The 26680-nt window shown below is 53.1% G+C and overlaps 2 protein-coding genes across 5 annotated transcripts; both read right to left on the reverse strand.

Annotated features, from left to right (window-relative positions):
• Positions 1 to 206: 206 nt before the first annotated feature.
• LOC129340171 (2-acylglycerol O-acyltransferase 2-B-like) lies at positions 207 to 4253 on the reverse strand. Its single transcript, XM_054994783.1, has 6 exons — positions 3720 to 4253; positions 3252 to 3430; positions 2334 to 2538; positions 2023 to 2197; positions 1567 to 1766; positions 207 to 780 (listed from the first exon to the last, which is right to left on the reverse strand). The coding sequence occupies exons 1-6, from the start codon at positions 4159 to 4161 to the stop codon at positions 626 to 628; spliced, it is 1356 nt and encodes a 451-aa protein (XP_054850758.1). The 5' UTR covers positions 4162 to 4253; the 3' UTR covers positions 207 to 625.
• Positions 4254 to 4309: 56 nt separating this feature from the next.
• Positions 4310 to 24845, reverse strand: PILRA (paired immunoglobin like type 2 receptor alpha). Of its 4 annotated transcripts, none has more exons than XM_054994785.1 (7): positions 24632 to 24845; positions 12978 to 13079; positions 10914 to 11300; positions 10352 to 10459; positions 4990 to 5017; positions 4594 to 4655; positions 4310 to 4494 (listed from the first exon to the last, which is right to left on the reverse strand). In XM_054994785.1, the coding sequence occupies exons 1-7, from the start codon at positions 24828 to 24830 to the stop codon at positions 4310 to 4312; spliced, it is 1071 nt and encodes a 356-aa protein (XP_054850760.1). In that variant the 5' UTR covers positions 24831 to 24845. The 4 variants fall into 4 exon arrangements, with proteins under 4 accessions (XP_054850760.1, XP_054850759.1, XP_054850762.1 ...); XM_054994784.1 differs by having other exon boundaries at positions 12978 to 13091; XM_054994787.1 differs by lacking the exon at positions 10352 to 10459 and having other exon boundaries at positions 12978 to 13091.
• Between the last annotated feature and the right edge of the window lie 1835 nt (positions 24846 to 26680).

The following is a 26680-nucleotide window of genomic DNA, read 5'->3' on the forward strand; positions in this document are numbered from 1 at the left end:
GTGTGTCCTAGGCCAATTGGGCAGGAGCTTAGGCCACACACCCATCAGCTTTGCGCCACAGCAGCGTAACAGGCAGAAGCACCACCCCAACCCTGGCACACAGGCAGAGGAAGGAAAAGTGCAACAGCTGAAAGCTTGCCAGTCACACATGCCACCCCCAGCCAGACTTGCGGCCAGATGCCTGCAAAGAGAATTCCACAGCCAGCTTGGAAGGTTACCTACTTTATTCCACGGAAATGTTTGTCACAAGAGAGGCGGGCAGTCCTCTGCCTCTGAAATCCATACACCCGTGGTGGGGGCTGCACCTGCTGACCCACCCCAGGAGGCAAAGCTGCAGCGAGCACAGCCCCACCCACCCCCAATGCACCCAGGCTGCCTGGATCCCAGTTCTGGATGGAAGGGTGGGATGTATGCTGCCCCACCCTACCCTTTCAGGGACTGCCCTCTGGTGCAAGTACAACACACCAGTTACTGGAAATGCCTCGTTTCTGCCAAGGGTGGGGGAGAGACCAGGATTCCCCACTGACACCCCCCCCCAAAAAAGCCTGAAGTTTTAGTGCAGTCCGGGAAGCGAAGTGTGAGAGGGAAGCGGCAATGCTTGTAGCTTTCTCCTCTGAGTCTTCTTCTAGATCAGATTAAGATGTTTGTTTTCAGGCACCCCAAATTTGACTTTATTGTCTTCAAACAGCTGGACGAGCTTCTCCAGGTAGGTCTTGTGCAACTGGTCAATGGTTTCCGGAGACGGATTAGGGGTCTTGGGCACGAGAATCGGGGCCCCCACTGTGTGGGAGAGGAGCAGAGTGGGTTCCACAGAGAACGAGGCACCTTGCCAACAACTACCAGCCCCTTCCACAAAAGCTCTTTGCTCTAGGGCCACCCCTGATCTGCAGCCAGTTTTGAGGTCACACCTACGGCAAGCCCTGAGCTGAGCCCATCTCCGGGGCTCCTGCTGTCCTTCGCCATGCTAGGTGTACCCACATAACCGGGACGGAGGGAGGCGGCTCCAAGGGCCCAGCAGGCCACTCCCCAGCAGGCTCTACCCGCCCACCCCATTCCACGCAGAGCAGGAGCCTCTCGCTTGCCCCATTGTGCCAGCCTTCACCGGGGGAGGAAAGCTAAGCTGTCAGCTCCCATCAGGCACTCGAGTAGCTTAGCCCAAAGCGTCGCTTTTTAAAGCCTTCACTCTGCGCCTCCTCCCTGAGTGTGGAGGACCAATTTTTTCACTTTCACCCAAAAACCAAGGGTTGAAAAGCCACACTTCAGACAGACCCAGGCGGACGCCTCCCCCCACGGGCCCAAAGTCCAAAACCACAGCTGTCCTCCTCCCTGCAGGGCCCACTGCAGACAGTTGCAAAACTCGGAGAGAAAATTGCAGCTCAGTCCCTGGGTCAGGCCCACAGACGGCCTCCAGCCATCCCCCCTCCCCCCCTCCCAGGAGAGGGCAGGCAGGCCCAGTCCAAAGGCCAGCAGAGTCCCAGGACGGGGAGCCCACACAATCGAGAAAGGGGGCAGAGCACACACAGGCCAGCTGCAGATGCCGGGAGAGCGGCTGCCTGCACTACTCACCGACAGTGTGAATGGGCCGCCGGAAGGGCAGAAGCCCAAAGCTGTACTGGAACACACCCCGGGCATGGAAGAGGGGCAGTGCCAAGCCCATGACTTTCTGGAGCCGTTCTTGCGCCGTGCGGATGAAGGAGCCCTCAGGGTTTGACACCTGATTGAAGAGCTCATTCTCCCCAAAGGAGAAAACGGGGACCAGGGCCGCTCTGACAACAGGAGGCAAAAAGAGGTGCCTGAGCAAAAGAAGAGGGCAGCCTCACCCTTTGCCCACCTGCCACTCCGTCCCCCAAACACACCCCGTGGCTTGTGAGCAGTCTCAGACAACCTGAGCATTGTGGCATGGTTTTGCACAGCACTGTGCAGCAGCCAGGCCTCAGAAGCTGGGTTTGCACATTTGCTCCTGCTGCAGCCCTGCTCCAAGACACTGCCAGGTGTGCTGCCCCCCCAGCCCCCCCCCCTCACCCGTGCTGCAGCGCCATCTTGATGAAGCCTTTCCGGCTCAGCACTTGGAGCGTGAAAGCTCCAGGCCGGGCATCCAGCGACTCTGGTGGCCCCCCAACTGCTATGACAGCCACCTGCCCCCCCCCTTCCCGGCCGAGCAGGTAGGAGACACTGGCTTTCTCAGAGGACACCAGCCCTGGAAGAGGAAAAGAGAAGTCAGAGGGAGGGAGCCAGCAGCCCCCCAAGCCTGGGCCAAATGCCACCTCAGCTGGGGAGACCCTTGGCTTCCAGGCCCCCTCCCCTCCCACCGCACCCGGGGCTGCCCTGCTCACCCCCGCTCATGATGTAGTCCCGGAAAAAAGGGACTTTGAACCAGAAGGGGAGCATCAGCAAGTGGGGGGTGAGGCCCGGGAACAGCTCCTGGAACCCCGTGGCCTCTGTGCAGAAGTTTCCGAAGGCCCCGGCCACCAGCACGCCGTGGGGGTGGAAGCCAAAGAGGTAGTTGCGCGTGGGGTCCAAGTCAGCCACCTTCGCCAGCTGCAGGGTGAAGAAACAAGGGCCAGCGCCAGGATCAGGGCCACGAAGGCCAGCAGGCCTGGGGGGCCCCCAGCCCCATCTTCCAGGCAGAGGAACCGCCCCAGCTCTGTGGGGGAAGGAAGGGCAGGAGGAAAGTACCACTGGTGGGCCGAGGCCTGCGAGTTTGTCCGGGGGCTCACGGCCCCCTCCTGGGCTACAGACACGGTTCTGTGAAGGCGGGTCTGGGGCCACAAAGCCAACGCCCCAAAGGCCAGCGACGCTGACTCCAGAGCTCGCTGCCCCTGGGGCAATGCGGAGGGGGCAGGGGGGGTCATCTCCCTCATACGCATCCAGCACTTGACAGAACGGGAAGAGGGAGCTGAGCAAAGAGAAGCCGGCCTGGGGCGCCATGGGCGCGGGAGAGGTCGCAGGTTCTGGCCCCGTCGGTGCACTGAAAGAAGAAGCGCCTGAAGCGGACATCAGGACAGGGTCGCGCCCGATTCACGCCCAGGCCTCTCTTCGACACCCCCCCCCCTTCTGTCGTTTGCTGGATAAAAAGGACCCCCGACAGCACCGAGCTGCGCAGCCCTTCCCGGGCTCAGGGCGACTCTGGCGCTCAGGAAGCGTTTGGAGCGGGGCGGGCTCCCAGGACCGGGCCGGCGAGCGAAGCCGAGCGCCGGAGCGCCTCCCGGGAAGGGAAGCAAGCGGCCGCTCGACGCCGCGCCGTCGCTCACCGTGATGGGGAAGTAGTCGCGGAAGTGGCGCCAGACGGGCCAGCCGCGCACCCAGGCCGAGCGGCGTCCCCCGCGGGCCGGCGTCTCCCAGTCCAGGTACAGCCAGGCGGCGTAGAGCACGGCCAGCAGCCAGCCGTCGCCCAGCAGCAGCAGCAGGAAGAGGCCCAGGCAGCACTGCGCTGGAAGGAGGCAAGGCGGCGGCCCGGCGTCAGCCCCGGGCGCGGGCAGCGGACCCAGCCCACCCGCGGGCCGGGCTGCAAGCCCTCGGCCCGGCCCTTCAGGCTGGCCGGCCGGCCGCCGGGCCCTTCTGCACGTGCTCAGAGGCTTCGCGCGGAAGAAGAGCGGGGGGGCGGGTCGCGGCCAGGCTGCCCTCGCCGGACAGGAGGGGGAGCGTCGCGCGGCTTCCCGCCACCGAAGGCAGCCCGGCGGGGCGTCAGAGGCCCGTCGGGAGCGGCACCGCCGCCTTACCCAGCGCCAAGAAGGAGAAGACCCATTGCAGGACCGCGGCCGTTTGCAGGCGCCGGCGGAGGGGCAAGCGCAAGGGGGCGAAGCGGACCCACATGGCGAGGCACTGCGCGGCGAAGCCGCAGCCGGTTCGGACCTTATCGGGCGAGGCCCCGCCCCGGCCCGCCCCGCGGGAGTCCTGCCGGAGGGCGCCGCCTGCCGTCGAGTGGGCTGCCGCAGCAGAGGGGAGGGCGCGCCCCCGCAGCCATGCGCCTCTTCTGCGCCGGAGCCCCGCCCGCCAGCCCGGCTTCCCTCCCCGGGCGTTGCGGCGCGGCCGCGGTTGCCTTTGGGGGGGAAGGCGTCGGGGCGCGGGAACAAAGCAGCAGTCCCGCATGTTCGTACTTCGACTCGGATTTATTGCCCGGGACTGTGCGCGCACAACACACGCGCCCGAGTCCGTCTTCATGCCGGATTTGCAGCCTCGGGCTCCTCTCGACGCCCTGTAAGGAGGCCGCGCTGAGCCCTGAAGAGCCAGCCAGCCACGCACGCAGCAGCCCCTTTCAGGCGGCGCGGAGGTCGCTGGGCAGGGGGAGGCCGGAAGGCCGCCTGCCTGCTCAGTGCCGGACGGAGGCGTAGGTCGTCTCCTCCTCTGCGTCCCGGGCCTTGTTCGGCGGCGCCTTCTTCAGGGCGTCGGAAAGCAGCAAGGCGGCGTAGACCAGGTCCGGCTCCCGCCCGGGAGCCGAGAGGACTCGCGGGGGAGGCTGCGCGTCGTCGTCTTCCCGGCGGGGGGCGCTGGCGCCTTGAAGACAGAGCGGCTGTGAGGAGGGGGAGGACCGCACGCCCCTCCCTCCTCGGGCCATCGAGTCCCGCCCCCCCCGCCACACGCACACACACCCACCTCTGGGGGGGCCCTCGTGGCGCTCGGCCTCTTGCCGGCCCTGGCCTCGGCTGGCGGCTCGCCTGCAGCAGAAAGCACCGAGAGTCGCGCTCAGAGCGCAGCCGGCCCCGTGGGCGAGACCCAGAGAGGGGCTGGACTGGGGGCTCCTCCCAGGGGCAGCGAGTGCAGCCCCGACCTTGCGCCAGATCAGCTGGCAAGGGCCCAGCGGGGGGGGGGGGTCCGTGGGCAGGGGAGGCCTGCCGTGGCAGCTGGCTGGGGCCTCCCTGGCCTGGCTTCGACTGATGTTTCTGCCCCATCGCAACCTGCGGGTGTGCTCTGGTAGAGTAACACAGTGCCGAGGGCCTCCCGCTGCAGGAGCAAGCGGAGGGACGATCTAGGCCATCCCAGCGGACTCACCTGCTCCGGGTTCGCTTTCCGCAATGACCTGGAGGGGGGAGGGGGGGAGAGACAGAGGAACATAAGGTGAGAAGGGCCGGCTGGAGCAGGCCAGTGGCCCATCACATGCCGCAACTGTCCCAAAGGACCCATCACAGCAACCAGGGGCCCAAGCCATGGCTGCCAATACCATTTTGGAGGAGAACTGAGCCATGTAAAAACTAACGTGAAGGCCCCGCCACAGGCCCATGGCGTCCCGGCACTGTACAGTCTTGCCTTTCTTCCCCTGGCATCAATTTCAGATGCTAAAATGGGGGGGGGAGCAAGATTGCCTGGCCCACACCAGGGGGCCTGCAGCCATTTTTAAATGGCTAAATTTTCCTCTAAAATGGTGCGAGTGGCCATGAATTGGATCCATGACTGCCTTAATGCATATTTGGTCCTCACACAGGGGCCAATCACTTGCCCTGCAGAGGCTGACCCCCCCCCCCAAGGAACCGTGGCGGGCAGCTGTTGATGGACTTCTCTGGGAATCTGTTTAACCCCCACCCCCTTTAAAGCCATCTGTTCTCTTGGCTATCGCTGTGTCCACTGGCAGTGAGTTCCAGTTTAATTACTTCTTGCAAAACGTTTTGTCTGCCTTGAACCTATTTCTCAGCAACTTCATTGGGTGTCCCCAAGTTCTAATATTATGAGAGTGGGAGAAAAAGCTCCCTCTATCCACTTTCTCCACCCCAGGCATAATTTTATAAATCTCAATTATAGCTCCACTTAGACCTGGGCCGTTTCCACACGGCTTACCTGAAGTCGGGCCATGGCGCAACGTTGTGGATCATGCTGGGGAAAATGCGAAATATCGCATTTTCTCTTGCGAGTTTTGCGTGACGTTGCGCAAAACTCACGTGAGAAAACACGGTATTTTGCATTTTCCCCGGCATAATCTGCAACGTTGCGCCATGGCCCGGCTTCAGGTAAGCTGTGTGGAAACGGCCCCTGACTGAAAAATCTCATGCTCTCCAGCCATTCCTCATAGGCAGGGTGCCCCAACCTTGGGAATCACCTTGATTGCCTTCCAGCGTACTTTTCTCAGCTCTGCAATGTCCTTGTGATACACGGCGAGTCCTCACCGTAGGGCATTATACAGGGGCATTATAATATTGGCCATTTTATTTTCAGTTCCTAATAATCCCAGCATAGAGTTTGTCTTTTCTGTCACTGCCATAAACTGAGTTAACATTTTCATGAGGCTGTCCACTATAACCTCGAAATGTTTTGGGTTTTTAGCAAGCGTCAACCTTTCTGTCATGAAAGAGTTTAACGGATGTTTGTGTTTAACTAATGATAGCTAGATTGCATAGGGTCAACCAATCACCCACCAGAAAGAGGGTGATATTATTCCCTAAAATCGAATATCCTTATTGGGGGGCAATTAGGATCAATTAGGATCAATTACAGGGTGAGTTGCAGTTTGAGTTACATAAAGATGTGTGAGAGAGAGAGAACAAATCAACAACATGGAGCTTAGATAGGCTATTTGTTATTTTCTGTCCCTGTACCCTTTTACCCTAACTTTGTCGTAAACTCTCTTTATAGAAGCTAAACGCACCAGTGTCTGTGCCGCTTATGTCTGCTGTTTTATTTGCTCTGCTAAACTTTCCAACAAGATCTCTTTCTGATGGTTGTTGGGGGTTTTCCGGGCTGTATTGCCGTGGTCTTGGCATTGTAGTTCCTGACGTTTCGCCAGCAGCTGTGGCTGGCATCTTCAGAGGTGTAGCACCAAAAGACAGAGATCTCTCAGTGTCACAGTGTGGAAAAGATGTAGGTCATTTGTATCTACTCAGGAGGGGTGGGGTTGAGCTGAGTCATTCTGTAAGAGTTTCCCAGGGTGTGGAATGCTAATGGCGGGAGGCTTCACTGAATCCTGAGGCGGTTCTTTTGCATATGGATTGGTGCTTGATGTGCTAATCTTCTCTGCAGGGCTATTGTCGGGTGTGGAGTGTTTTGTTGGCCTGGTGTTTTTCAGAACTGGAGCCCATGCTCTGTTCATTCTTAAGGTTTCTTCTTTCCTGTTGAAGTTTTGCTTATGCTTGTGAATTTCAATGGCTTCCCTGTGCAGTCTGACAAAGTAGTTGGAAGTGTTGTCCAGTATTTTGGTGTCCTGGAATAAGATACTGTGCCCTGTTTGAGTTAGGCTATGTTCAGCCACTGCTGATTTTTCAGGCTGTCCAAGTCTGCAGTGTCTTTCATGTTCTTTTATTCTTGTCTGGATGCTACGCTTTGTGGTCCCGATGTAAACTTGTCCACAGCTGCAGGGTATACGGTATACTCCTGCAGAGGTGAGGGGGTCTCTGCTGTCTTTTGCTGATCGTAGCATCTGTTGTATTTTTCGGGTGGGTCTGAATACTGCTTGAAGGTTATGCTTTTTCATAAGCTTTCCCATCTGATCAGTAATTCCTTTGATATATGGCAAAAACACTTTTCCTGTGGGAGACTGTTTTTCTTTGGTTGTTTGATTCATCCTGGGTTTGATTGCTCTTCGGATTTCATTTCTGGAGTAGCCATTTGCCTGAAGTGCGTGGTTTAGATGATTAATTTCCTCATTGAGAAAGCGCGGCTCACATATCCGTCTTGCACGATCCACTAATGTTTTCATTATGCCTCTTTTCTGTCGGGGGTGGTGATTGGAGTTTTTGTGTAAGTACCGATCAGTGTGAGTTGGTTTCCTGTAGACCTTGTGACCTAACTGAAAGTTTGCTTTGCGGATGACCAAGGTATCCAGGAATGAGAGTTTTCCCTCACTTTCTTTCTCCATTGTGAATTGTATGTTCAGGTGGATGTTGTTGAGATGATTCAAAAACTCCCTCAATTCTTCCTCCCCATGGCTCCAAATGATGAATGTATCATCCACAAACCGGAACCATACACTGGGTTTGTGGGGTGCTGATTCTAGAGCTGTTTTTTCAAAATGTTCCATGTAGAAGTTTGCTATAACTGGGCTGAGTGGGCTCCCCATGGCCACCCCATCCATCTGTTCATAGAATTCGTTGTCCCATTGGAAGTAACTGGTTGTCAGACAATGATGGAATAAGGCTGTTACATCCTCTGGGAAAATCTGATTAATCAGTGCAATAGTGTCTTTTACTGGAACCTTGGTAAACAGGGATACAACATCAAAACTGACAAGTATGTCTTGTGGATTGAGTTTCAGAGAACTGATTTTGTTGATGAAATCTGCTGAATCTTTGATGTAAGACGAGGTTTTCCCGATGTGGTCCTGCAGGAGATCTGCCAGATGTCTAGCTAATTCATATGTCGGTGAACCAATGGCACTCACAATGGGTCGGAGTGGGACTGAATCTTTATGTATTTTGGGGAGTCCATATAGTCTAGGTGGCTGTGCTTCAGTCTTGCATAGTTTTCTGTGCGTGTCGGGATGTAGTGAGGAATTCTTGATCAGCGCATTTGTTAGCCTGGTGATTTTGCAAGTGGGATCTCGTTTTAGTTTTTTGTAGGTGGAGGGGTCCAGGAGTTCCTTAATCTTCTTTTTGTATTCCTCCGTTTTCATGATCACTGTAGCATTGCCTTTATCAGCTGGTAGAATGATGATGTCTGGATCTGCATTGAGGGTCTTGATGGCATTTCTCTCCTTGCGTGTTAAATTGCTGGTGGGAAGCTTTGCCTTTCGTAGAATCCTGGCTGTCTCTCCTCTTATTTCCTCAGCTTCCTCTTCCGGTAGATGACGGATGGCAGCTTCTACATTTGCAATGATGTCTTCCACAGGAATTCTGGTGGGGGTGACTGCAAAGTTTCCTCCCTTTGCCAAGATGGAGGTTTCTTCTGGTGAGAGTTGACGGTCTGTCAGATTGATGACAATGCGTGCATTGTCGAGCATTGGGCTTGTCTGTCTTTTTTCCTGTAGTTTGTTAAACTTCTGCTTCTGTCTGGATGTGTGGTTGGTAAACACTTGTTCCATCTTCCAGAGACCCCCTCACCTCTGCAGGAGTATACCGTATACCCTGCAGCTGTGGACAAGTTTACATCGGGACCACAAAGCGTAGCATCCAGACAAGAATAAAAGAACATGAAAGACACTGCAGACTTGGACAGCCTGAAAAATCAGCAGTGGCTGAACATAGCCTAACTCAAACAGGGCACAGTATCTTATTCCAGGACACCAAAATACTGGACAACACTTCCAACTACTTTGTCAGACTGCACAGGGAAGCCATTGAAATTCACAAGCATAAGCAAAACTTCAACAGGAAAGAAGAAACCTTAAGAATGAACAGAGCATGGGCTCCAGTTCTGAAAAACACCAGGCCAACAAAACACTCCACACCCGACAATAGCCCTGCAGAGAAGATTAGCACATCAAGCACCAATCCATATGCAAAAGAACCGCCTCAGGATTCAGTGAAGCCTCCCGCCATTAGCATTCCACACCCTGGGAAACTCTTACAGAATGACTCAGCTCAACCCCACCCCTCCTGAGTAGATACAAATGACCTACATCTTTTCCACACTGTGACACTGAGAGATCTCTGTCTTTTGGTGCTACACCTCTGAAGATGCCAGCCACAGCTGCTGGCGAAACGTCAGGAACTACAATGCCAAGACCACGGCAATACAGCCCGGAAAACCCACAACAACCATCGTTCTCCGGCCGTGAAAGCCTTCGACAATACAAAGATCTCTTTCTCTTCCAGTCTCTTCCAGTTGGTTCAGGTTCCATCAATATATATTTAAAATTAGTATTTTTTTTGTTCAGATGTGCATCCCCTTACACTTACCCATGTTGGACTTAACTTGCCACATGGTTACCCACTCGTCTCATTAAGAGAGTCCCCCTTGGAGCTCTTCACAATATGCCATAGTTTTCACCACCCTGAATAATTTTGTGTCCTCCGCAAACTTGGGCACCACACTGTCCACCCCCAATTCCAGATAACTTATGAACAAATTAGCAGCACTGGTCCCAATACTGACCTTGTGGGACCCACTGCTCGCTTCTTCCGTTGAGAGAACCGCCCCATTTATTCCCACTCTTTGCTTCCTGCGGTTTGCCAGTTTTTAATCCATCCAACAACCCGCCCTCTTATCCCAGGATTTTGTGGCATACTCGGGAGTCGGTGGTGAGGCATCTTGTCCCAGGGGCTTTGGACAGTCCCGGTCTCAACGGCCGTGGCCCCTGTGCCCTGGTCGCTGGCCCTCTGAGGCAACTGGTTGGCTGCTGGGCGAGAGGGCATGCCGGGCTGGATGGGCCCTCGTGAGGCCGACCCAGCAGAGCCCCTCTGATGCCCTTCGTGTTTTGTGGGCAGCCTGTCAGGAGAGCCGTAGAAGGGCTGGCTCCTCCTCACACCTGGAGCAACAATTGCCCTGTTACCTTTTCTGCGGGCGACGAGGAATGCCACCAGGCCCAGGGTGACAGCAGCTGCAAGCAGGGCTGCCCCAGTTGGCACCCCCACGTGGAGGCCGGGGGACGGGGGCGAAGCTGATGGGAAGGAAGCGAGAGGTCGCCGTCATTCTGGCGGAACAAGCATCCTTCTCTGGAGGTGCTCCAGTAGGAATCCTGGGGAGGGGGAGGGGGAGGGGGAGGGGGAGGGGGTCCCAGCCAGCCAGCCCGCCCGCCCGCCCAGTGTGCTTTGCAAATGAAGCAGATTGACTGAACCCCCGTGGTGTGTGCAACTATCCTAACCCAAGCTCTTCCATAGATGGCCACTTGGCCTGCAGTGTGTGGGGTGTGCGCTGTTTCCTGGCCCCCTCCCCTCTGCCAGGTCGCCCTCCTTCCATCCAGCTGTCCTGCTGCGGGGAGACTTCCAGCTGAGAAGGCTGCTGTAGAGGACAACTGGGAGAGAGCAGGGGTGTGTGTGTGTGTGTGCGTGCGGGGGGGGGGGGTTGCTGTGAGATGGAGGGGGGGCCATGCATCAGGAGGGGTGGAGGCTCACCTGTGACCGTCAGGTTGGTCCCATTGATGGTTTGCCATTCCTCCCTTTTATCACCTGTCATCACGGAAACACGGCAGAAATAAAGCAGGGAGTCAGACGCCCTGAGAGCCCCGATTTGAATCGAAGCTGTGTCGGTCTGTCTGTCGTTCCCCACCCAAGAGACCCGCCCATGGAAATTGGGGTGTGTGTACTGCTTTCTGCTGCTGTAGTTGAACAAGAAGTTCGTGGAATGAAAACTTCCCAAGCGCCAGTGCAGCTGGACATCGCTGGATGGCTCCCAGTCCTGGTGGTAAGTGAAGTCGCAGGGCAGGATGATGGATGCGTCCACCCAGGCAGAGAGCTGGAGGGGCTGGCAGATCTGGAATTCCTTAAGGCAGACACAGCTGTCTGTGAAGAAAGGAGGCAGGTGAGGAGGGCGAAGGCAGGCTGGAGGACGCGCTCTTGTCACTTGAGGGACAGGTGGCTCTGATGTTCTCCGGGGAGGAGGAGGAGGGAGGTGAGTCAAGGCAGGCAGGAGCCCGGAGAGCTCTCAGAAACGAGGCCAGTGGCTCTACGGGGCGGCGGGGGGTGGGTGGGTGCGCGGTCTCACAGGAAGATGTCCTTCAGCTGCCCACGAGTCGAAGTAACAGAGCTCGGATATAAGAGCCAAAGTTGGAATTGCTCCAGTTAAACAAAACCTCTCAACACCTCCCAAGCTTCTTAACCAGCAAGCTAAACGGTGGGTGCCTAGGTCAGAATATTCGAAGAGGCTGTGCTGGCAAATAGACACTGCTGCAGGAAGCTTGTCAAATATGTTGGCTTTTTGCACACCTTTATAGCACGATTAGGGGCGGGAAGACAAAAGGCCTCGGAGTCGACGAGGCATTAGGCTAGTGCGGCAGTGCCATGGCCAGCGGCCAACAGGCCCCCGCTGCAGCTGGCCACTGGAGGTACGCCAGCATACCTGCCCCTCCAGCCCAGGAATGACCTTCGCAATCAGCATCAAGTTACTCTGACGAAAACGTGGTGTAGCCCATAGGCATCCATGCAATGGGACAGGCAAAGCCCACCCCCGGCGGCGGTCCCCCCCCCCCACAAGCCTCAGCATAGCTCAGGATGTTGACTATGGGTGCCCCGAATCACACACGTGTGCACATGGCCAGACACACCTCCCCACACCCAATCACAGCCCCTCCCCAGCTTTACATAACCCCCCAGGTGCCCCCCTAGCAGTGCTGACTCCCACAGCAGAGGTTAGCAGTGGGCATTTATGGGGCAGGCTGAGGCAGCACAACCCCATGGCATGGGGGGTAATTATGGGGTGGCAGGGGGGCTGTTGTGCTTCCCCCCCTTGTTGCCCTGCTGCCCGTAGTCCTCCTGCATCTGTGGGGCACTGTGCGTTGACTCCAGGGCTCCTGCCACTCAGGCCACAGGCCTCTGTTGGGGTTCTGTCCTCAGCAGACCTCCCCTCCCTGTCTTCTGGTGCTCCTCGGAGGGGGGCACATGACACCTGGGGGGCCGTGGCTGCTTTGGAGGGTGGTGTTTGGCTGCCTCCATATAAGCCACTCGGGGACTGCCTTGGATGCTACCCACTGACTGGTGGCTGTTGCCAGGACTGCTTAGGGATGCGGGCGCCTCCCTGCTGCCGTCTGGGCCCTTGGGGAGGTGCATGCTGCCTTCACCCCCACAGCGGAAGGCCCATGGGGAACGGTCCGGAGGTGCTGGCATGGTGGCAGAGCCCCCCATGGGCGGCTATGCTGTGGCTTATGGGCTATCAGGATAGGGCTGGATTGATCTTCCCACACGCGGACTGGCCTTCGGCCCTGATGGCAAAATGCTGTTACCTTTTGATCGTTTTCCTTTGGCTCCTCAACATTTGCTGACACCCCCCACCAGGCCACACAAACAACCATTTCCAGGTATTTGAAGCCCAGCCCCAGAAGTGCGACTCTGCAAGGAACATTTTCAGATGACAGAATTTGGAGTGGATCCCACAGGCAACATTAGCATGCCCACCCCCAAACACAGACTATTTGTACCCTGGAGGGAGCCGGTTCCCTGCCCCTGTAGCCCAAAGTGGATCACCTTGTTGGGATTCCCCTTCCCGGCATTTCTCCAGGGGCAGCTTGCTCTTGGCTGGCACTGCGTTCAATGTTGTGGATTCTGCTTGAACTGGGACCAGCGTCTCTGTTGGGAAAGCTGTTGAGATGTTGTACTTGCCAAGACACCAGAACGTTTCTCTAGCACCTCTAGCCACCTTTTGACAGGGTTGGCCTGACATGGAAAAGCCAAATGCCCCCCACCCCAGTAAAAAAAATGAAAAAGAGATGAAACCGTCATATTTGATGCCCTGAACCTCCCTTCTCTCGCCCCCCCCCCCCCAGTCTCATGCTGCACGCTGGTCATGAGGACAGTTCAGGAGAGCGGGGGCTGGGACGGATGCCGTAAATGCTTTGAAATTGGGTGTGAGCGCTGCAATAGCTGAGCTTGCAGGTGATACCAAGGTAGGTTGTGAAGAGATCCAAAGGATCTCTCTAAACCTGTTAAATAGGCCATAATGTGGCCAATCAAGTGTAAAGTGAGGTACACTGGAACAAAAACCCCTAACTTTAAATATATGTGGAAGGAGTATAAACCGGCAGAGACTGAAAGAGATCTGGAGTTGTAGCAGAAGCTCAATGAAAATATCAACCCTTTGTGTAGCAGCTGTGAAAAAAGCCAACTGCATGCTGCGGATTATTAAGAAAGGAACTGAAAACAAAATGGCCAGTATTATGATGCTCCTGTATAGATCTATGGTGCCACTTCATTTCGAGTGCAGTGTGCAGTTGTGGTCACTATATCTCGAAAAGTATATTGCAGAGCTGGGGAAGGTGCAGAAGACCAAATGGCTTCCATTTCAGAAAAAAAAAGTTTTTATCATTTAAGTATATAAACAACAAAAAAGCAGACAGTTGAATGGCAAAAAACTGCAAAAGCTTCTGAGCAAATGAAAAATCAAACAGGTGTGATCAACACTGTCCTCTTTGTCTAGATCTAAATCATATCCCTATGTTGTTCAAGACAGGTAGAATCACAGAATCACACAGAGTGGGAAGGGGCCACACAGAGACCATCTAGTCCAACCCCCTGCCCAGTGCCGGATCAGCCTAAAGCATCTCTGACAAATATTCATCCAGCCTCTTCTTGAAGACTGCCAGCGAAGGGGAGCTCACCACCTCCCTAGGCAGCTGATTCCACTTTTGAACTACTCTGACTGTGAAAAAGTTTTTCCTAATATCCAGCCGGTACCTTTGTGCATGTAATTTAAGCCCATCGCTTCGGGTCCTACCCTCTGCTGCCAACTGGAACAGCTCTTTGCCCTCCTCCAAATGACAGCCTTTCAAATATTTAAAGATCGCAATCATGTCCCCCCTCAACCTCCTCTTCTCCAAACTAAACATTCCCAAGGCCCTCAGCCTTTCCTCATAGGGCTCAGTCTCCAGACCCCTGATCATCCTCGTCGCTCTCCTCTGCACCCTCTCGATTTTGTCCACATCCTTTTTGAAGTGAGGCCTCCAGAACTGCACACAATACTCCAGGTGCAGCCTGACCAAGGCAGTATAGAGAGGGACTATAACCTCCTGCGATTTCGATGCTATGGCCCCTTTGATACAACCCAAGACTGAGTTTGCCTTTTTTGCCCACCGCATCACACTGACTGCTCATATTTAGTTTACAGTCCACTCTTACCCCAAGATCTCTTTCATGTACACTAGAACCCAGAAGTGTATCCCCCATCCTGTATTTGTGCTTCACATTTTTGTGGCCCAGATGTGCACTTGTCTTTGTTGAACTGCATCCTGTTCACAACCGCCCACTTCTCCAGAGTATTCAGGTCTTGTTGAATTTTAATTTATTTTCTTGGGTGTTTGCTACCCCTCCCAATTTGGTATCATCAGCAAATTTAATGAGCAGCCCTTCCACTCCTTCATCCAGATCATTGATAAAAATATTGAAAAGTACCGGGCCCAAAACCGAGCCCTGCAGCACCCCACTGGACACCTCCCTCCAATCTGATGAAACGCCGTTGACCACCACTCTTTGGGTGCGGTCCTCCAACCAGTTCCCTATCCACCGAACTGTCCTATAGTCCACTCCACAGTCTTCCAGTTTGCCCATCAGAATGTCATGGGGGACCTTATCAAAAGCTTTACTGAAATCCAGATAAATCATGTCGACAGAGTTCCCCCGATCCAGTAAGCTGGTCACTCGATCAAAGAAGGAAACCAGGTTGGTCTGGCAAGATCTGTTAGGGACAAAACCATGCTGACTTCCCCGGATCACTGAGTGGTCCTTCAGATGCTTACAGATTGATCCCTTTAAAATCTGTTCCAATATCTTCCCAGCAACAGAAGTCAGACTGACCGGCCTGTAGTTTCCCGGGTCATCCTTCTTCCCTTTCTTAAAGATTGGGATAACATTTGCTCTACTCCAATCTTGTGGCACATCCCCAGTCCTCCAGGAGGCCTTGAAGATGATGGACAGGGGTTCTGCAAGTTCTCTGGAAAGTTCTTTCAGCACTCTTGGGTGCACCCCATCCGGCCCAGGGGATTTGTATTCATCCAGTGCAGCCAGATGCCTCTCCACAACCTCTCTGTCAATGTCAATTAGCCACTCAGGTGTCCTGCCACATTTTCTACTATCTCTAGATGTGCCTGAGTTCTTCAGGGAGAAAACAGAGGCAAAAAAGTCATTAAGCCTGTCTGCTTTTTCTCTGTTCTCCATCAGAGTTTCTCCTTCCACTCCCAACAGCGGTCCAATTGCCTCTTTTACCTTGTGTTTGCTTCTCACATATCTGTAGAAGTTTTTATTGCAGCAAGCCCTCCTGGCCAGACCCAGCTCGTACTGAGCTTTGGCCTCTCTGATGGCTGATCTGCAGTACCTAGTATCCCTCATATACTCCTTTTTAGAGGTCTGTCCTTCTCTTCCTTTCCTGAAAATTTCCTTTTTCTCCCTTAGCTTATTGTGGAGGTCTCTGTACATCCACATCGGTTTCTTGGAGCCCTTACCGTATTTCCGTCTTGCTGGGATAGTGAGGGCTTGAGCTTGCAAAAGCTCGTGTTTGAGAAGGGCCCACCCTTCACTCGCTCCTTTCCCTTCCAGCACACTCCCCCACGGAATGACTCTCATCAAGCCTCTGAGTTCATCGAAGTTGGCCCTACGAAAATCTAACCTACGAGTCTGGCTACGAACTTCCTTGGCCCCCCACAGAAACTGGAATTGAAGGAGGACATGGTCGCTTCCCCCTAAGGTCCCCACCACCTTCATCTCCTCTACCAATTCTTCCCTGTTGGTTAATATTAAGCCTTGTATGGCTGAGCCCCTTGTACCTTCCTCCACCTTTTGAAAAAGGAAGTTATCGGCCAGGCAGGTCAGGAAGTTGCATGATTCTTGTCGCTTTGCTGAGCTTGTTTCCCAACATACATTGGGGAAGTTGAAGTCACCCATAATTATAAGGTTCTGATGTCTGGATACTCTACCAATCTGTTCAAGGAGGGCAGCATCCATTTCCTCTCCCTGGTCAGGCAGTCTGTAGCAGACTCCAACAACAATACCCTTTGTCCTTCCTCCCCTTATTTCCACCCATATACTTTCCATGGGGCTGTCAACCGCATCCTCCAGAACTTGCTGACAATCAAGCCCTCTCCTCACATACAATGCCACTCCGCCTCCTCTTCTACCCTTCCGGTTTTGCTTGAACAGCTCGTACCCATCCACTACCACATTCCAGTCATGGGAATCATCCCACCAAGTCTCAGTAATTCCTGCTATATTGTAGCCCTCTGTTTGCAAGAGAAGCTCAAGCTCATCCTTCTTATGACCCATACTTTGGGCATTGGTATATAGGCTCTTGTAGCCTTGTACCTTTGTTTGAACTGTCCTACCCAGGTGGGTCCCCACTGTGTTCACTTCATCATTGAAGTCGCCATGTTGATCATCCCCTTCCCCTTGCGGCATCAGTTTAAAGCTCTCCTGATGAAGCTCTCCAGGTTCTTTCCAAACATTTTCTTCCCTGCCCTTGAGAGGTGAAGCCCATCATGTGCTCGAAGGCCTTCTCTAAGGAAACTTATCCCGTGGTCCCTGAACCCAAAGCGCTCCTGCCAGCACCACCACCTCAGCCAATGCTTCACCTCGAGTATTGTCTGTTCCCTTTGCATTCCTCTTCCTTTGACAGGAAGTATAGAAGAGAATACCACCTGTGCCCCCGCTGTCTTCAGCTGCCTTCCAAGAGCTTCATAGTCCTCTTTAATTCTTGCAATGGTATTTGCAGCTGTGTCATTAGTTCCCATGTGAACCAGCACAAATGGGTACTGATGAGTCGGTCTCATCAATTTTGGTAGTCCGTTTGTAATATCCTGAATTCTGGCTCCCGGCAAGCAACACATCTCTCGGAGTAGGGGATCTGGCCTGGACACATGACGTTCCCTACCCCTGAGCAGAGAGTCCCCGACGACCACCACCTTCCGTCTTCTTCCACTTCCGTGTGGCCCCATGCCCTCTTCACTCCCTCCTCCAGGCTTTTGTGGTTCTCCTTCCGCTCTCGTCTCCGTCACCATCTCAAGCACCTCAAAATGATTCCTGAGCTCCAGTGGACCAGAGCGTCACCTGAGTCCACGTCTTCCGGTTTGTATTGCAGAACCAAGAGGAAACTCAGAAGGGAGATCGACTCTTCCTTCTTCTCTTGGACTTATTTCTTCATGCTTGTGCAGAGCCCCCCAGGCTCTTCTCAGTAAAATCCTCCCCTTCGTTGATTTCCTGAAGGGTGGCGATCCTCTCCTCCAGGCTCTGAATCTTCTCCTCCAAAAGCCTGACCAGCTTACACTTCTGCCAAGCGAAGTCCGCCTTCTCTTCCGGGAGGAAAACAAACACGGCAGACTCCATGCAGGTGACTGGAAAGGGGCCTTCTGTCGACATCCTCGCCTTCCAAGTATACTCCAAGAGGACTCTTCTAGCTGCAGGTCCCGTTCCCTCTCCTTCTCAGAGCCCAGATGGCTGTAGAAGTGTTGTTAGTTCCAGGTTCACCTCAGTTTAACCTTCCTGACCATCTCTCTCTCTCGACCATGTTCCTGGGGTGTATCCTTTGAAGTCCTCAAGGTGTCTCCCCGCCTCGCACAAAGGCTCTCCTCTCTCTCTGTCTGCCCCCTGCCGTTTCTTAAAGGGAGAACTCCATCCCAAAAGCCCCCTAAGCCCTTCCCACCTGGAGAATGGAAAAGACTAGCAAAGCATTGCGCTTTCTGGTTCTCAGGCCACGCCTGAGAACATGCTTCACATGTATTTCGGACCTTATTTGCCAGGCTGTGCCCCATTCATCCAGCCTGGAGAGATCTTCTTGGATCTCTTGATTATCCATTCTGGGTCTTGCCACCCTTAATAAGGTGTCATTTGCAAACCTGGCCACTTCACCCCCAACGCCAGATAATTTAAGCACAAATTAAACAGAACAGAAAGATGAGTCCAGTTACCCTTTGAAGATTTTACAGGTATAAGTGTTCAAGAGTCAAAGCTCCCATCATCAGATACAAGTAAGAATAATCAAAAAGAGTCCAGTAGCACCTTTAAGACTAACCAATTTTATTTTATTGTAGCATAAGCTTTCGAGAATCAAGTTCTCTTCATCAGATGCCTGATCGAACTGGTCAAATACAGAAGAGGAGGGGAGGGGAAAGAACAGGACATATATCACAAGAAGACAGGATGCAATTAGTGTGAAGGCAATCAAAACATTCCTTTGCTTGTAAATGTAAACATCTCCTTTTGGTGTGGAGTCAGTTTGCCGCAGTGAAGGTATACAATTCCTATGTAGTATAAGCCCTCGATAACCACAGCTCTCCCTGCCAGCTGCATCTGACAAAGAGAACTGTGGTCCCCGAAAGCCCACACGCACTCAGGCTGAGATAATTGACAAACAAAGCCCACACCAGGCGTCTCTGGGCTCCCCCAGACCACGCCTCTGTAAAGGAAATCTGTTACCTGTGATAATGTGATAACCATTCATAGTCTCTATTCAGTCCCAGCTTGACAGAGTCAAATTTGCATATGAATTCCAATTCAGCAGCCTCCCGTTGGATTTTGTTTTTGAAGGGTTTCTGTTGAACCACAGCGACTTTTAAGTCTTTGGTGGAATGTCCTGGTAGATTGAAGTGTTCTCCCACTGGTTTTTGGACGTTTCCATTTCTAATGTCAGATTTGTGTCCATTTATTCTTTTGCATAGAGGTTGGCTGGTTTGTCCAATGTACAGAGCAGAAGGACATCCCTCCAAAGGGATCTGTCGAGGCTAGAAGAGTGGGCATCCATGTGGCAAATGAGGTTCAATGTAGCCAAGTGCAAAGTAATGCACATTGGAACCAAAAATCCAAAATATAAATACAAGTTGATGGGGTCTGAACTGGGGGAGACTGACCAAGAGAGAGATCTTGGAGTCATGATAGATAACTCACTAAAAACGTCAGCACAGTGTGCGACTGCCATAAAAAAAGCTAATGCTATGCTAGGGGTTATTAGGAAAGGGATTGAAAACAAATCAGCCGGTATCATAATGCCTCTGTATAAATCGATGGTGAGGCCTCATTTGGAGTACTGTGTACAGTTCTGGTCGCCACACCTTAAAAAAGATATCATAGCACTGGAAAAAGTACAGAGAAGGGCAACTAAAATGATTAAAGGGTTGGAACACTTTCCCTATGAGGAAAGATTGAGGCGCTTGGGGCTCTTTAGCCTGGAGAAAAGACGACTGAGGGGAGACATGATAGAGGTTTACAAGATAATGCACGGGTTAGAGAAGGTCGAGAAAGATGTGTTTTTCTCCCTTTCTCACAATACAAGAACTCGTGGGCACTCTATGAAATTATTGAGCAGTCGGGTTAGAACAGATAGAAGAAAATACTACTTTACACAAAGGGTGATAAACACATGGAATTCGTTGCCACAGGAGGTGGTGGCAGCTACAAGCATTGCCAGCTTCAAGAGGGGACTGGACAAATATATGGAGCAGAGGTCCATCAGTGGCTATTAGCCACAGGAGATAGATGGTATTCTCTTTGTGGGGAGGTGGTGCTCTGTTGTCTTGGTGCTGGAAGGAAGGCAGTGGGAGGGCTTCTGGTGTCCTGGCCTCACTGACAGTCCTTTAGATGGCACTGGATTTCTAGCCACTGTGTGTGACAGAATGTTGGACTGGATGGGCCACTGGCCTGATCCAACATGGCTTTGCTTATGTTCTTATGTTCTTATGACATGTTGGCACATGAGGGCATATATCAGATTGGAGGATGAGCAGCTGTAAGAGCCAGAGACAGTGTAGTTGATGCCATTGGGTCCTGTAATTGTATTCCCTGGGTAGATATAGGGGCAGAGCTGGCATCTGGGTCTGTTGCAGGGCCTGGTACCTGTGCTGGTGGCCCTGCTGGCCGATTCATGATTGTAAGTGAGAAGTCGTTTAAGATTGGGGGGCTGTCTGTAGGCAAGGAAAGGTCTTCCACCCAGGACTTCTGAGAGAGAGGTATCATTTTCCAGGATGGGTTGTAGCTCCCTGATGATACGGTGGATGGGTTTGAGCTGGGAGCTATAGGTGACAACCAGTGGTGTTCTGTTGTTAGTTCCTTTAGGTATGTCCTGGAGCAGACTGTTTCTGGGTACTAGTCTGGCCCTGTTGATTTGTTTCTTCACTTCATTTGGTGGGTACTGTAGTCTCAAAAATGCTTGTTGTAAATCTCTTAAGTGTGAGTCTCAGTCGAGAGCATCGGAGCAGATACGGTTGTAACGTAAGGCTTGGCTGAAGAAACAAATCAACAGGGCCAGACTAGTACCCAGAAACAGTCTGCTCCAGGACATACCTAAAGGAACTAACAACAGAACACCACTGGTTGTCACCTATAGCTCCCAGCTCAAACCCATCCACCGTATCATCAGGGAGCTACAACCCATCCTGGAAAATGATACCTCTCTCTGGGTGGAAGACCTTTCCTTGCCTACAGACAGCCCCCCAACCTTAAACGACTTCTCACTTACAATCATGAATCGGCCAGCAGGGCCACCAGCACAGGTACCAGGCCCTGCAACAGACCCAGATGCCAGCTCTGCCCCTATATCTACCCAGGGAATACAATTACAGGACCCAATGGCATCAACTACACTGTCTCTGGCTCTTACAGCTGCTCATCCTCCAATCTGATATATGCCCTCATGTGCCAACAATGTCCTTCTGCTCTGTACATTGGACAAACCAGCCAACCTCTACGCAAAAGAATAAATGGACACAAATCTGACATTAGAAATGGAAACGTCCAAAAACCAGTGGGAGAACACTTCAATCTACCAGGACATTCCACCAAAGACTTAAAAGTCGCTGTGGTTCAACAGAAACCCTTCAAAAACAAAATCCAATGGGAGGCTGCTGAATTGGAATTCATATGCAAATTTGACTCTGTCAAGCTGGGACTGAATAGAGACTATGAATGGTTATCACATTATCACAGGTAACAGATTTCCTTTACAGAGGCGTGGTCTGGGGGAGCCCAGAGACTGGCAGGGAGAGCTGTGGTTATCGAGGGCTTATACTACATAGGAATTGTATACCTTCACTGCGGCAAACTGACTCCACACCAAAAGGAGATGTTTACATTTACAAGCAAAGGAATGTTTTGATTGCCTTCACACTAATTGCATCCTGTCTTCTTGTGATATATGTCCTGTTCTTTCCCCTCCCCTCCTCTTCTGTATTTGACCAGTTCGGATCAGGCATCTGATGAAGAGAACTTGATTCTCAAAAGCTTATGCTACAATAAAATAAAATTGGTTAGTCTTAAAGGTGCTACTGGACTCTTTTTGATTTTGCTACTACAGACTAACACGGCTAACTCCTCTGGAAGTAAGAATAAAGATCCCTTTCTCTCCCAGCCCAAAGGTGGGAGGATGTTGCAAGGATGTTGTGTGTGGGAGAGGTAGTTGTGACTTTCCGGCATTGTGCAGGGGGTTGGACTAGATGACCCTGGAGGTCCCTTCCAGTTCTATGATTCTAAGTAAGGGTATAATGGTATAATGCTGTTTTCTTAGAGCAGAAATCAGCATCTGTAGTGAGACAAAAATCCTGTGTTCAGCCCGGGGCAGGGGAGCTTCTATTATTCTGAATTTGTGAATAAACTCAAGTGCAGCCATCTCCCCCTTCAATCTCCCCCATCAGCCAGGTGAGTGGTGGCGAAGGGGCAGCAGGCTCGGAGCAGGGGGTCACCACCCCCAGCAAGGTGCTGGCAAGCCTCATTGTGTCTTATATGATCTCCTGCCTTGAGCTGGGGGGGGGGTCACCTCCTGGCAATTACCCCCAACCCCGGCCACTGCTTTGCAGGCCAATGAGGGAAATGGGGGGCTAGACACCCGAGTCTTTCTGAGGAAGAATCAGCTTGACTTCTGCCTTCTGTAAAGGAATCTTCTATCGCATCATCAATTCTTTGAGAGGATTATTTCTTTAAAATATTTATATCCCACCCTTGCCTCCTCAGGCTAACAACCTACTTGGAGAAACTGCAGGTGGGGACAGGTGCACCAACACATGATGTCACTTCCAACACAAAAGCGGAAATAGGGTTGCCAAATCTGGGTTGGGAAATTCCCGGAGAGTTTGGCGATTGAGCCTGGGAATAATAGAGCCTCGGGGGCGGGGGGGGGGGGAGAGGCCTCAGCAGGGTCCAATGCCACAGAGTCCACCCTCCAAAGTAGCCATTTTCCCCCAGGGAACTAATCACTGTTATCTGTAGGCAGAACAATAGAGTTTCCCGTGATTCCCAGAGCGACATCAAACCAAGAGAAATTTTTAAATTAATTTTTCTCCTACTGGCTGATGGAGCCGTGGTGTGAATAGGCGGTCTTCCACCATAGCAGGAGACCGGGTAACCTAGCAGTGGCAAACCCCAGATGTTGACTGATTCTTCCTCGGTAAGTCATGGGCTTCTCTGTGCCTAGCATTTCTGTCTTTATTAACAGTCAGTGACAGTTGGCCTGCAGCTGACATTAGGCTAACTGGCCTGTAATTACCTGGATTCCCTCTGGATTCTTTTTCAAGTATCTATTTTAATGTATTGTCGAAGGCTTTTACGGCTGGAGAACGATGGTTATTGTGGGTTTTCTGGGCTGTATTGCTGTGGTCTTGGCATTGTAGTTCCTGACGTTTGGGTGTAGCACCAAAAGACAGAGATCTCTCAGTGTCACAGTGTGGAAAAGATGTTGGCAGGTCATTTATATCTGCTCAGGAGGGGTGGGGTTGAGCTGAGTCATCCTGTAAGAGTTTCCCAGGGTGTGGAATGCTAATGGCGGGAGGCTTCACTGTATCCTGAGGAGGTTCTTTTGCATATGGATTGGTGCTTGATGTGCTAATCTTCTCTGCAGGGCTATTGTTGGGTATAGAGTGTTTTGTTAGCCTAGTGTTTTTCAGAACTGGAAACCCTGCTCTGTTCATTCTTAAGGTTTCTTCTTTCCTGTTGAAGTTTTGCTTATGCTTGTGAATTTCAATGGCTTCCCTGTGCAGTCTGACAAAGTAGTTGGAAGTGTTGTCCAGTATTTTGGTGTCCTGGAATAAGATACTGTGCCCTGTTTGAGTTAGGCTATGTTCAGCCACTGCTGATTTTTCAGGTTGTCCAAGTCTGCAGTGTCTTTCATGTTCTTTTATTCTTGTCTGGATGCTACGCTTTGTGGTCCTAATGTAAACTTGTCCACAGCTGCAGGGTATACGGTATACTCCTGCAGAGGTGAGGGGGTCTCTACTGTCTTTTGCTCATAGTCAGGAACTACAATGCCAAGACCACGGCAATAGAGCCCGGAAAACCCACAACAACTATCTATTTTAAATTTGCTACCTTCCAAGCCTCTGGAAGGGAAGCTGGTTTTTAGCAACATGCTGCTCCTTAAGAACGCTTGGCTGTGCGCCATCCAACCCTGGCGACTGGTTCCTGTCCATCAGCCCAGCTGCGGTTAGCTCTGACTCATGTCTTCTGACAGGCTTCCTGAAAGCCGCACCTCAGACCTGGGTAGCATCCCCCCCCCACCCCGTGAGCACCATGGCCAAGAATTCATTCCCCTCCTCGCTCGGCTTTCGCCCCTGGGCTCTCCAGGGAACGCCCTGCTGCCCTGCCCTGCTGCTGCCGCCTTCCAGGAATTCCTCTTGCCCTCTGCTCTTTGTCTTCTCTTCCCACCAGCCTCGGTGCCCCATTCTGCTTGCATTTGGTTTGCCAGAGCCCGCACTTCTCCTGGTTAACCTCCTTCGGGCAAGACTTCCACTTTGTAAAGGAAACTGCCTTCCCCTTTATGGCTTACTTAATGTGAGGTTAATTGAGTCTTGACCAAATGAAGACCAGACCAAACCGAAGCAGTCCCAGAGGCCCCCCCAAAGCAGGCAGCCCAGCTGGGGCAAAGAGGGGCTGGAGGAATGGTGGTAGCCACTCCGGGACATAGAGCAGCGTGAGCTTTTCCCACACGAGACAGACACCCCCCACCCCACCCCCGCCGGTGGGAGTTTCCCAGTCCACACGGCTGCCTTTTGGAAGTAGGTAAGAAGTGCCAGCCCATTGCCCCAGAGACCTTTGTCTGGAAGGGGAGGCGGTACTCTGGCTGCTGTCCCCTGCGGGGGAGGCGGCACTCTGGGGTCAGCCTGGAGGATGCAGAGGCACAGAACCCCAAAGGCCACTCCTCGGGGCGCTCACGTCCCACCTACCTCTGTGCAGGAGCTGGGCCAGCAGAATCAGGGCTGGCCACATGGCCTCAGGCTCCAGGGGCTTCAGGAAGGGGAGACGGGCTGCCTGCAGCTCTGCAGTTCCTCCACAATCCCCACCCAAAGACGGAGGCTGTGTGACAGATTGAGCAATGGGGTTGTGCCGAAAGAGGGGGAAGTCTCTTCTCCAGGGCCAGCTCATTTACGCCCAGCCTGAGCAAGGCCATCAGCGAGAAGGAAGTGGGCCAGAGGCAGAGGAGAGGGCAGGCCTGCCAGCGTGGGCTGTGCTGGGAGGGCCTGTCTTGATAGACACAGGAAGAGGGGGCTAGCTGCTTGCCCCCCCCCGAAATAGGGCAGTGGCCTGAACATCTCTACATAATGTGGCAACAAGACGGAAGCGGCAAAACCGATTCCTCGTGCCTCTTCAACATGAGCTATCAGAACAGCCTACAAGGACACCAGACAGGCCCTTCCCTGCTGCATTATGGACCAGCAGAGGCTTCGATGTCGTCGTCAGGGCTCGCCTTAGACAGAACACATTTCAGTAGCCTAGTCTGGAGGTTACAGCAGCCGGGAGTTTAGTTGCACAACTAGGTGAGTGTGGCTTCAAGAAGAGGTCAGCCTACAAGCCAGATATATTGAAAGGTGCTTGTTGCAACCCCTCCCAGGCCAGAAAGAGACACCTCAGAGAATGAAGACGGGAGGGACCTTCTGGCAAAGGGCTGGTGATTCCCGACCCTGAGGCCGCCACACCTCTTCCCAGTAGGGCTAGAGCCCAGACCGCCAGCCAGCCAGGTTCTTCTCCCAAGCTGCCCAGAGTGGCCAACACAGCAGGGCCATGAAAAGGCAGCAGCACCGTAAAGAGGCACCTGGCTTCAGCCCCTGTCCCCCCTCCGCAAGAGGAATACTGTAGAGCTGGAAAAAGAACTGGAACTCTACACGATATTCCAAACGAGCCTGCGCCATAGATCTCTACAGAGGCATTATAATATGGGCCATTTTATTTTCAGTCCCTTTCCCAATAATCCCCTGCAGAGAGGTTGCATTTTTCAGTGCTGCACGTCTTTACCCATGAGGACCACCCACGGCCTCTTTTTGGCTCATTCTCAGCAAGTTCAGACCCCACCTAAATCTCTGTCTCCAGTCCTTGGGCTCCAAATGGGAGGCAAGACGGGTCACAAGGTGACCCGGCAGGTCTAGCAGCTCGAGCCCAAAGACAGGGCCCTTCGCCCCACCCGCTCGTTCTCTGTGGGTGACCAAGAGTTCCTTCTTGATACCGACTTCCATTTTTAAGTGAAGCTGGGTGAAGGGTTGAAAGGATATCCCTAGAAGTGTTTCTTATACAAGAGCAAGCCCTGGTTTTTCAGCCCCCTCCCATTTCAGTGCTTGTCTGTTCTGATATTAAAAATGGAGCTGCGGGGGGTGGGGGGGTCAGTGCAGCAGCAGGCATCGCCTGGGCGGGGGGAGGGAACTGCCCGTGGCAGCAGCTCTTCTGGGCCTCAGGCTGAGAAGGGCCTTTTCCAGGACCTGCTGCTACCTGTCCCTCTTAAGTGGAGCAGCTGCCAGCACCGAGCCTGGGGTCCTCCACATGCCAAGCAAGGGTTCTGCCGCCGAGCCTGTCGCCGCTGCCCCCTCCCTTCAGGTTCCCACCATCTCTGCTTCCCGAACAAGCGACTCTCAGGGCACCCCGCCAGGCACAGAAAGCCCTTCCAAGTGTTCTGTTGCTGGCTTTGCATCTGATGAAGGAGAGCAAGGGGGCAAGTCTGAACGGAGAGGCAGCGGGCAGGGAAGCTCGTCCGGCAAAGCGGCTGCCCTCACACACATCTGGCACTACAGGGCACATTCTGGCTGGAGCCAATATGGCAAGAAAGGGCTCAGTTCCCACCCAGCACAGAACGTGGAACACTTCAGAAGCAACCCCTGAAGTTGCCCACAACAGAGAGTGCGGTTTGGTTGGGTAGCCGTGTTGATCTGCAGTAGAACAGCAGGATTTGAGTCCGGTGGCACCTCAGAGACCTACCAGATTTTCAGGATGTCCGAGCTCCTGTTTTC

The sequence above is a fragment of the Eublepharis macularius genome, chromosome 12, assembly GCF_028583425.1.
Source record: "Eublepharis macularius isolate TG4126 chromosome 12, MPM_Emac_v1.0, whole genome shotgun sequence".
In the NCBI taxonomy this organism is placed as follows: domain Eukaryota; kingdom Metazoa; phylum Chordata; class Lepidosauria; order Squamata; family Eublepharidae; genus Eublepharis; species Eublepharis macularius.

Excerpts from the sequence above, each read along its gene's own strand:
- PILRA (XM_054994784.1), bottom strand. The coding sequence starts at position 24,830 with ATGAGCTGGCCCTGGAGAAGAGACTTCCCCCTCTTTCGGCACAACCCC. Across the intron at positions 13,092-24,631 it reads GGCCCAGCTCCTGCACAGAG|CTTTCCCAACAGAGACGCTG; the intron begins GTAGGTGGGACG and ends ACATCTCAACAG. Across the intron at positions 4,656-4,989 it reads GGAAAGCGAACCCGGAGCAG|GCGAGCCGCCAGCCGAGGCC; the intron begins GTGAGTCCGCTG and ends TTTCTGCTGCAG.
- LOC129340171 (XM_054994783.1), bottom strand. The coding sequence starts at position 4,161 with ATGAAGACGGACTCGGGCGCGTGTGTTGTGCGCGCACAGTCCCGGGCA. Across the intron at positions 3,431-3,719 it reads CTTCTCCTTCTTGGCGCTGG|CGCAGTGCTGCCTGGGCCTC; the intron begins GTAAGGCGGCGG and ends GCCTCCTTCCAG. Across the intron at positions 2,198-2,333 it reads GGACTACATCATGAGCGGGG|GGCTGGTGTCCTCTGAGAAA; the intron begins GTGAGCAGGGCA and ends TTCCTCTTCCAG.